Source organism: Salvelinus fontinalis, chromosome 29 (genome assembly GCF_029448725.1).
Source record: "Salvelinus fontinalis isolate EN_2023a chromosome 29, ASM2944872v1, whole genome shotgun sequence".
NCBI classification, from domain to species: domain Eukaryota; kingdom Metazoa; phylum Chordata; class Actinopteri; order Salmoniformes; family Salmonidae; genus Salvelinus; species Salvelinus fontinalis.
Window position 1 is genome coordinate 44,618,855 of NC_074693.1, and position 10,713 is coordinate 44,629,567.

Sequence of the window (10,713 nt, forward strand, 5' to 3'; positions counted from 1 at the left end):
ATGGCAGCATCATGCTGTGGGAATGTTTTTCAGCGGCAGGGACTGGTAGACTAGTCAGGATTTGAGGGAAAGAGGAACGGAGCAATGTACAGAGAGATCCTTGATGAAAACCTGCTCCAGAGCACTCAGGACATCATACTGGGGAGAAGGTTCACCTTCTTGGCACACAGCCAAGATAAATGTCAAAATATTTGTCTTTGTCATTATGGGGTATTGTGTGTAGATTGATGAGGAAACAAATCAATTTAATCCATTTTAGAATAAGTCTGTAACGTAAGAAAATGTGAAAGAAGCGAAGGGGTCTGAATACTCTCCGAATGCACTGTATTGTACATATTTTGGATCTAGCTTTATTAATCTATCCTGCAACCTAAATACCACTACTTTGTCTTTGTTTGGGGCACAAAAAAAGAAACAAACCAAAATCACCAAAGATTTGCAAGAATTCACATATGTTGGTGTTAATTTGTGGTTTACATATATTTTCCTTTCACATCAGCATAGGTACTAGCTCTCACAGTTCATTAAAACACGAGACAGAAGGCCTTATCACCAAGAGGGCCATCTCTTGATTACATAAATGTGACGATGCAAAATAATTAGGTGCCCCTAGAAGACCCCAGACAAAATTGAGACTCTTGTTGAATTCTCCCGAGGAAAATTGAGACGCCTTTCAAATCGGCACACACGCAGAACAAAACGGCCCCTTTGTTTACCGTGGCTCCTACCGTGGCCCGCCGTAACGTACAGTGGCCCCGATGGCGGGCTTCTGTACATACAGAATGGCAATAACCACCTCTTGCTGTATTTGCGCTTGATAATTGGCTAGTAATGTGTGCTGCGAAGTCCTTCGGAAGTCCATTACGGGTCGTGTTGAGTGCTGCAGACTGTGACGACACTCTGAGAGACGCACTGTTACGGCACTCGGTGTGGGGCCAACACAAGTGGCGTCTCATTGCAGCCTGTGTTATTAGCCCCTCGACAAGACGAAGTGACGCGAGTTGCAAGGGCGGGCGGCTCTAGAGAGACAGTGAAGGGCCCCCACTTGACGGGAGGTGTTTGTTGTAAAAAATTATACAGGCGATTAAAGAAACACAAGTAAACGAAAGTGAGTGCAGCTCGGTGCAAAGTGCCGTAATGGTGGCCATGGGTGAGATAATGGAGAGTAGGGCCAATGAGAATAGGAAAGAGTGTGAGGGCTGTTGTGGTGATGGCCTGATGGAATACTGTAGTGCCTGTGGGCCACTCTCCCCCTCATAGGCCCATTCCGGGCACTATGGAGTGGCCTACTCCAGCCCTACTGTAACTAATTCACATCAGGTCCTGACACTGTGGATCTGCTCTGCAAACAATAGTGTACAGTATCATGTGTATGCTTATAACATAAGTTATATTCGAAGTGAGCCAATGTACAGCTGAACACTGCAAAATGTCCATTGGATGTTGTGCTACAGGAAGCAACATGGAAAGTGTGGAACAGCAGAGGATTGAACATTACATGCTGCTGTGATGTAGGATTTGAGGCTGAGTTTACACAGGCAGCCCAATTCTGATATTTTGGCACCAATTGGTCTTTTGACCAAACAGATAATAATTAGTCCGAAGATCATTATTGGGCTGCCTGTGAAAACGCAGCCTTAGATGTAGACATTGTGATGAATCCCTGAATGAATGGACACATACTGTCATTGAAGTAAAATACAATTAGCATACCATATGGAACAATGCCGTAATCACTTGCGTATTTAACTTACACTGGTTGACTCATATGACAGGAGAAAATGTTAATTGGACACAACACTCCTACTCTTTGGAAGCTAGAGGTTACTCATGCCATGTAAAGTTTGATGGCCATTGACAAGGCCACCTGCTGTAAATGCAGTTCACCTGCGGATGAAGGATGAATGAGCTGCAACTGTGAAGTCCTCTATGCATAGCCTATTGAACCCAACCATGAGAAGGGAATTAGAGTTGAGTGCAATGAGGTGCAGTGTCATCGGAAAGTTCAGACCCCTTGACTTTTTTCACATTTTGGTATGTTACAGCCTTATTCTAAAATTGATTACACAATTGTTTCCCCCTCATCAATCTACACACAATATCCCATAATGATAAAAACAGTTTTTTAGAAATGTTTGCTAATTATTATTTTTTTATCACATATTACATTTACATAACATTACTCAGTACTTTGTTGAAGCACCTTTGGCAGCGATAAGAGCGTCGAGTCTTCTTTCTTTCCTAAGCCAGGATTCAGACATGGCTAAGACATCCAGGTTGGCAGTGTGCTAAAGCAGTGAATAAAACAAACTTAGGGAGGAGGATTCTAATGTTAACATGAATGAAACCAAGGCTTTTACGGTTACAGAAGTCAACAAATGAGAGCACCTGTGGAATAGGAGTGGAGCTAGGCACTGCAGATCCTGGATTAACCTCTACATCACCAGAGAAACAGAGGAGGAGTAGGATAAGGGTACGGCTAAAGGCTATAAGAACTGGTCGTCTAGTACGTTCGGAACAGAGAGTAAAAGGAGAAGGTTTCTGGGCGCGATAGAATGGATTCAAGGCATAATGTACAGACAAATGTATGGTAGGATGTGAGTACATTGGAGGTAAACCTAGGCATTGAGTGATGATGAGATATTGTCTCTAGAGACATTTAAACCAGGTGATGTCATCGCATATGTGGGAGGTGGAACTAAATGGTTGGTTAAGGCATATTGAGCAGGGCTAGAGGCTCTACAGTGAAATAACACAATAATCACTAACCAGAACAGTAATGTACAAGGCATACTGACATTAGGGAGAGGCATGCGTAGCCGAGTGATCATAAGGGTCCAGTGAATGTTTGGGCTGGCTGGAGACACAGCGATTCAGACAGCTAGCAGAAGTGAAATGGATATATTCAGTTTGACCCAAGTTAAACAACAAAGGCAATGCTACCAAATACTAATTGAGTGTATGTAGACTTCTGACCCACTGGGAATGTGATGAACGAAATAAAAGCTGAATGAAATCATTCTCTCTACTATTATTCTAACATTTCACATTTTTTAAATAAAGTGGTGATCCTCACTGACCTAAGACAGGGAATTTTTACAGGGATTAAATGTCAGGAATTGTGTATGTAAACTCCCGACTTCAACTGCATAAACATCAAGTTACCAATAAATGTCTGTTTTCATATGTAGCTACAGCAAACGTGTTGTTATGGGGCTTAAAAATAGAATCCGTAGCTGTGAAACTACAATGTCTGTTTGAAATATTACAAAAAAGATGTTACTTCAAACACCATTTTTCCCTTTGGACATCATTGCACATCACGGCACATGTGATAAAACAGCAGAGTGTGTACAATAATTTACCATGATGCAAGATCCTCCTCTGCCCCGTTTCAAAAAACGAAGCAAAAAAACATTACAAATGCACCTGGGGCGACGGGTGGCGCTGTTTGAATGATGGCAAACTTCTCGGTCCTTCCTTTCTCCAATTTATTGTTAAAGCCTGTAAATGTGTTTATTCATACAGCTACAGTACACTACTGGTTATGGGGCGGTTATAGGAAAGGGGGGCATGACGACAATATTCTAGGTCCCTCCTTCTGCTGATTCTTTTTAAAGCTCAGGCCACAGTAGTGCTTGGCACCTCCACGGCTCCATCTGCTCCGAACAGAGAAGACAGATGACTCTGGTACCACTTAATAGACACAAGAGACACAGATTGCTTTTCCTCAGGTGGCTCTGAATGCCTTTGAGTGCTATCTAGCCATTTCATTTGCATCTCCAAACCCTAGCGCCTGCGGAGGCAAGGTTAATGCAGACGCACATTCAGTCGTTGCCGTGCCGGGACAGAGACGGATGTGCCAAAGTGGTGCACTCATGAATGCACACACACAATGTGCACACGCACACGCACACAGGAATACACAAATAAAGACAAATACACAGACAATGACGCACACACAAACACACACACACGCACGCACACAGTGATGATAATGAGATGCAAGTGGCTCACTTGTTGTCTCTCTAACTGTATCCACAAAGGAATTCCCATCCCGGGCAGCTGTATAATGTTATAAATAATATTACCCATCACCAGGCCTGCATGGGTCTAGGCACGGCTGTGGAATTTGCATATGAGGTGTAGAAGTGGTGACATAAACCTGCGTCTTCAACACATTTCAGACGCTGCTGTAATCAATCTTTACCATTTCCATTGCGTGGTTTCCTGTTACATTGCAATCCTTGCTGTCACACGTATTCTGAGGCAAATTGTAAAAAAGTGACTAAATAGTTGCAGAAACGGGTTGATGCTGTTGCTGGAATATTTACTGAATCTTTTATTTTAATTGTATTTTTTATACATACTGTATGTTTTCTAAAAGTGAAATGACCATAACATTTGAAACACTTCATGTCTCTTATAAGATGTGCAACCTTGCTATACAACTATAATGTGATAATGCGATTCAGTGTGATTTCAACAGCAATCTTGTCACGTTCCTGACCTGTTTTCTGTTGTTTTGTATGTGTTTAGTTGGTCAGGGCGTGAGTTGGGGTGGGAATTCTATGTGTTGTGTTTATATGTTGGGTTTAATGTGTTGCCTGATATGGTTCTCAATTAGAGGCAGGTGTTTGACGTTTCCTCTGATTGAGAACCATATTAAGGTAGGCTGGTTTCACTGTTTGTTTGTGGGTGGTTGTCTTCCGTGTTTGTGTCTGTGCACCACACTGGACTGTTTCGTTTGTTCGTTCGTTTGTTGTAGTCTGTACCTGTTTGTGCGTTCTTCGTGTTATATGTAAGTTCTCATAGTTCAGGTCTGTCTACGTTCGTTTTGTTATTTTGTAATCATTTCAAGTGTTCTTCGTGTTTCGTCTGTTTATAAATAAATTCATTATGTATTCACAACCCGCTGCGCCTTGGTCCGCTCAATCACCACAAGACGACCGTTACAAATCTGCAGTCCAAGTGAGAAAAAAACAAATTCCTTTTGGCTGTTAAAAAGCATGGTCACAACACAAGCATCTGCAAAACACCACTACATCAATGCTGGTTGCAACTCCGAGATTCCTTAGGGCAATGGATAAATGAACTCAGAGTAGGATAGAGCCCAAATGAAGAGGATGATCCCCATTGATATTGTATTAAAATTCGTCGGAATGTTACAAAACACATTGTCTTTATTCAACGCTAAGAGTGTGTGTGAATGCAAGGACACTCAAGCATTGTTTACGCGAGGATCTTTTCGAATGGGTGCCGAGTGCAGAGCAGCGTGCCCTGTGGCTGAACGCTTGCCTGAACAGACAGAGGGTAGTGTTGAATAGAGAGCACTCTCGATTTGTACCTACAGCTACATCTGAAAGGCCTGTTTTCTGTGCACGATGCTTCTATTCGGGAACTGTATACAGTGATTTAGCAAACAAATTCAACGAGTTCGTGTTTTACACATCATAAGACAAGACTCCGTGTCTCTGTGCAAAATCGCTACATGTCTATTATGGTACAATGCTAAAGAGTGGATTTGTTTTAGTCATTCCGGCCTCAATGTACACATAATGGAAGAGAGTAGATGATAAAAGTCAGGATCAATTGGACAGAGCTTATTGTGTGTGTGTGTGGTTGGGTGTGTGTGTGTGTGTGTGTGTGTGTGTGTGTGTGTGTGTGTGTGTGTGTGTGTGTGTGTGTGTGTGTGTGTGTGTGTGTGTGTGTGTGTGTGTGTGTGTGTGTGCGTGCGAGCGCGGGTTGGGGAGGCGTTACTGTACCTTGGACCAGTTGACCCTCTTCATGACGGCCTCAGGCTTATAGGTCTTCTTGGCCTCCAGTCCATAAGGCAGCTTGATGACAGGCATGGCCATCATAGGAGGCGGAGGGATGCCCGGCGCCCCGGGGATGGGCGGGGGAGGTGGGGGTCCACAGCCAGGGGGAGGGGGTGGCCCTCCTCCTGGAGGTGGCGGGGGTGGGGGTGGAGGGGGCATGCTGGCCATGCCAGGAGGAGGCGGAGGTGGGGGAGGAGGTGGAGGGCAGCCGCCTGGTGGGGGCGGAGGCGGGGGAGGGGGTGGAGGTGCCAACCCCCCCGGCAGAGATGAAGGTGGTACTCCTGTCCCAGCCGCCGCTGGTCCGGCCGTGATCTGAAAAGACGGGAAAGCAATGTTAGAGACGGGACACAACATTCCCGTCATCCCTGCACTCATGTCATCCCTGTCTCTCATAGGCCGGGGACCTGGAGGCCAGAGCTTTTACCAACATTACATGCATTACACTAGTCCGGCTAATGCACCTGGGTGATGGGTGAGGATGGAGGTAGGAGTATTTAGGGGGAAAAGGGATGGGCATTATCGTACTCACTTCAATTACAGATGATTGCCTTGACCCTGTGTGCATGTGTGTTTGTGCTTCTTTGCACTTGCGCACGTGTGTGTGTATATTTGTACGTGTGAAGAGAGTTGGATAAAAGCATGTCTGGGGACTATCGTCCTAGTGCCATCGTCCTTTGGACTTGAGCCTCATTGCAATGGTAGCAGTCATTTTCTGGAATGAGCACTCTCAGCCAGCCAGAGGCCAGCACCTCACACTGGAGAAAGTGGGTCGCTCAGCTCCCTAAGAGTACCAGACATATTAAATATGTAGATACATAAACAAGAACCTAATGAGCAGTAGGTAAATATTGCAGGGAGGTATGTCACCTTTCCCATTTGAAAAAGTCTGTGGAGCTCTCATACATGTTGAGTACGCTGGTGGCGACATGTGTGTGGATGGAGCACAGTGAGTGTGCGAATATCTGTACAGTACAGAGTGTGTGTATGTGTTTCAAGCACCCCATAGCCCACAGATACAGACAATAAAGGGCAGATGTGTGAAAAGGCTGAACTTTGAGAGACACATGTTCTACAGGGGACGCTGCCAGTAATTAGTGGTGGGCCTCTAAAAGCCATTATAAACTGGGTGGTTCGAGCCCTGAATGCTGATTGGCTGAAAGCAATGGTATACGGTCTGACAAAACATTTATATTTACTGTCTAATTACGGTTGTAAACAGTTTATAATAGCAATAAGGCACCTCAGGGGTTTGTGGTATTTGGGCAATATAACACAGCTATGGGCTGTATCCAGGCACTCGTGCCTAAGAACAGCCCTTAGCTGTGGTACAGTATATTGGCCATATACCACACACCGCATGCTTTATTTCTTAAATATACACCCTTCAGAGGTCACCCTTAGAGTATATACAGTGCATTCGGAAAGAATTCAGACCACTTGACTTTTGTTACATTACAGCTTTATTCTAAAGTGGATAATTACATTTCCATTTTTTTATCAATCTACACACAATACCACACAATGACAAAGCAATAAACACATTTTTAGAAATGTATGAAAAAAATAAAAATGGAAATATCACATTTACATAAGTATTCAGACCCTTTACTCAGTACTTTGTTGAATAACCTTTGGCAGTGTTTACAGCCTCAAGTATTCTTGGGTATGACGCTGTAAGCTTGGCACACCTGTATTTGGGTAGTTTCTCCCATTCATCTCTGCAGATCCTCCCAAACTCTGTCAGGTTGGAAGGGAACCTTCCGCTGCACAGCTATTTGCAGGTCTCGCTAGAGAGATTCCACTGGGTTCAAGTCCAGCCTTAGGCTGGGCCACTCAAGGACATTCAGAGACTTGTCCCGAAGCCACTCCTGTGTTGTCTTGGCTGTGTACTTAGGGTCGTTGTCTTGTTGGAAGGTCAACCTTCGGCCCAATCTGAGGTCCTGAGTGCTCTGGAGCAGGTTTTCATCAACGATCTCTCTGTACTTTGCTCCGTTCATCTTTCACTCGATCCTAACTGGTCTCCTAACTGGTCTCCCAGTGTCTGCCGCTGAAAAACATGCCCACAGCATGATGCTGCCACCACCATGCTTCACAGTAGGAATGGTATCAGGTTTCCTCCAGACATGACGCATTCAGGCCAAAGAGTTCAACTCTGATTTCATCAGACCAAATAATCTTGTTACTTTAGGTGCCTTTTGGCAAATTCCAAATGGGCTGTCATGTGCCTTTTACTGAGGAGTGGCTTCCGTCTGGCCACTCTACCATAAAGGCCTGATTGGGGGAGTGCTGCAAAGATGGCTGTCCTCCTGGAAGGTCCTCCCATCTCCACAGAGGAACGCTAGAGCTCTGTCAGAGTGACCATCGGCCCTTCTCCCCCGATTGCTCAGTTTGGTTGGGCGGCCAGGTCTAGGAAGAGTCTCGGTGGTTTCAAACTTCTTCCATTTAAGAATGATGGAGGCCACTGTGTTTTTGGGGACCTTCAATGATGCAGAAATGTTTTGGTACCCTTCCCCAGCTCTGTGCCTCGACACAATCCTATCTCGGAGCTCTACAGACAATTCCTTCGACCTCATGGCTTGGTTTTTCCTCTGACATGCACTGTCAACTGTGGGACCTTTATATAGACAGGTGTGTGCCTTTCCAAATCATGCCCAATCAATTGAATTTACCACAGGTGGTCTCATTTTGAGTCTCACAGCAAAGAGTCTAAAAAAGATGTTTTCACTGACATTATGGGGTAGTGTGTGTACATTGATCAGGAACAGGTTTTAAATAATACATTTTAGAATAAGGCTGTAACATAACAAAATGTGGAAAAAGGGAAGGAGTCTGAATACTTTCCGAATGCACTGTAAACATGACTCATTAGGGCATTATGACTCTTTATGGCATTAAGGCTTTATGAATGATTAATGAATGCTACATTTCACCACTCAATAAGTGAAGTGTTACACAAAGCAGAAAAGGAAAAAGGAAAGCCCATATTTATGGTGACTTCTGTGATTCTGAAAGTCCTTCTGGTTAGACAAAATGTTATTGTGTACTTAAGGAAAGATCATCAACACTATTCTCACTCATTTCTTCACATGAGAGGAGTGCCGTGTCTGAGTTCATGATGTTTTTAATTTAATCAGACGCCGATATATCTGAATTTTGCTAACAGATTAAGTGTATGAGAGAAATATAGCCACCTGCAACTGTTTTGTTAATGAAGAAACTAATGGAATGCTAGTGCTATGCTAACGGCATCTATTGCAGTGGGGTTCTGCGGCTAGACAATGTATCGTATCAAATCCTCACATACTTGAACACTTCATTCCCTATTGACGCGTGTGTGTACACAGTGTATATGCAACCGACATCTAACCATTGGGGGAGAACACAGGGGATTGTCTGGCCACGCTTTAACTCCTAGATAAGAAACGCTGCCTCTGCCATCTTGAAGTCGTCAAGATGGGTCTCACAAAGGAAGGCTATTAGGCGGTAGACAGGGGCAAAATTAAACCCATTACCGATAAGACAGAGACCAGCCAGTCCCTTGACAAGTCTGCCCTACCATACCGCTCTACAGCATAAATACGTTTTTATAATCATTGATAAAGGCGGTGGGGGGGGGGGCAATTAGACAGCCTATAGCGTAGATAGGATTTGACCTTTGGGATTGATTAGAAGACAACGGTCTTTCTTTCCAAAAGTTTGCCCCACAGCTTTACCACGACGTCATTTCCAAAAAACTATTTCGCTACCCCCCACTCGGTCGATTATGTGGGTTATGTGGGTAATGTGGGATCAGTCTCATTTTTAAAGGTATTACAATTACAGCGTGTTTGATTACACAATGCCAGCAGTGGATAGTTTATTAGGTAGGAAATTAAAAAGGTGTAGAGTGGTGAGGAGCGTTTGAAGCAGGCTGCCCAAACACCCATCGACACCCATGTAGGTCTGTCAATCTCTGAGCCCGTCGTGGCCCATTTTCTCTTTTAAGATTAATACGAAAGAATGAAAGCAAATTAGCTGCTAAATGAGAGCACCGTCTTTTCTGCATTCAGGAGCCCTCTGAGCCTCCTAGCTCTGGCTGCTCCCGCTCACTTGTTTTCCCTCTCTCTCTCTCTCTCTCTCGTCCCGCCGCGCTCTGGGCCCTCCAGCCTCGTCTACGGAATGCTAATCAACTCAGCGTTCGACAGCGCCCGAGGGATCCGCCGCCATCATCTCTCCGCTCTCCTCCGCCTTCTCCCACAGGCAAATCACTGGTGTTCCATTCCTTTCCTACACCATAAAATCATATAATCAAGCATCTTCCAGAACCTTCTACCTAGCAACATAGCTTTGTTTGGGTTTAATTGGTTTCTCTGGTTGAAACAACCACACTGAACAAAAATATAAAAGCAACATGCAACAAATTCAAAGATTTTTCCGAGTTATAGTTCATATAAGGAAACCAGTCAATTTAAATAAATTCATTAGGCCCTAATCTATGGATTTCACATGACTGGGAATACAGATATGCATATGTTAGTCACAGATACTTAAAATAAAGGTAGGGCGTGGATCAGAAAACCAGTCAGTGTCTGCTGTGACCACAATTTGCCTCATGCAGCGCGACACATCTCCTTTGCATTGAGTTGATCAGGCTGTTGATTGTGACCTGTGGAATGTTGTCCCACTCCTCTTCAATGGCTGTGTGAAGTTGCTGGATATTGGCGGGAACTGGAACACATGTCTATCCAGAGCATCCCAAAAATGCTCAATGGTTGACGTCTGGTGGGTATGCAGGCCATGGAAGAACTGGGACATGTTTAGCTTCCAGGAATTGTGTACAGATTGTGACATGGGGACATTATCATGCTTAAACATGAGATGATGGCGGCGGACGAATGGCATGACAAGGATCTCA

General features: G+C 44.4%; 1 protein-coding gene across 5 annotated transcripts in view; it reads right to left on the bottom strand.

The window, feature by feature from the left end:
• The window catches only part of LOC129828030 (protein diaphanous homolog 2-like), a 644,069-nt gene that overhangs the window by 426,268 nt on the left and 207,088 nt on the right, over positions 1-10,713 (bottom strand). For all 5 annotated transcript variants that reach the window (XM_055889439.1, XM_055889440.1, XM_055889442.1 and 2 more), the window contains one exon: positions 5,766-6,131. In XM_055889439.1, coding sequence (XP_055745414.1) covers positions 5,766-6,131 — 366 coding nt within the window. The remainder of the gene's footprint in view (positions 1-5,765; positions 6,132-10,713) is intronic.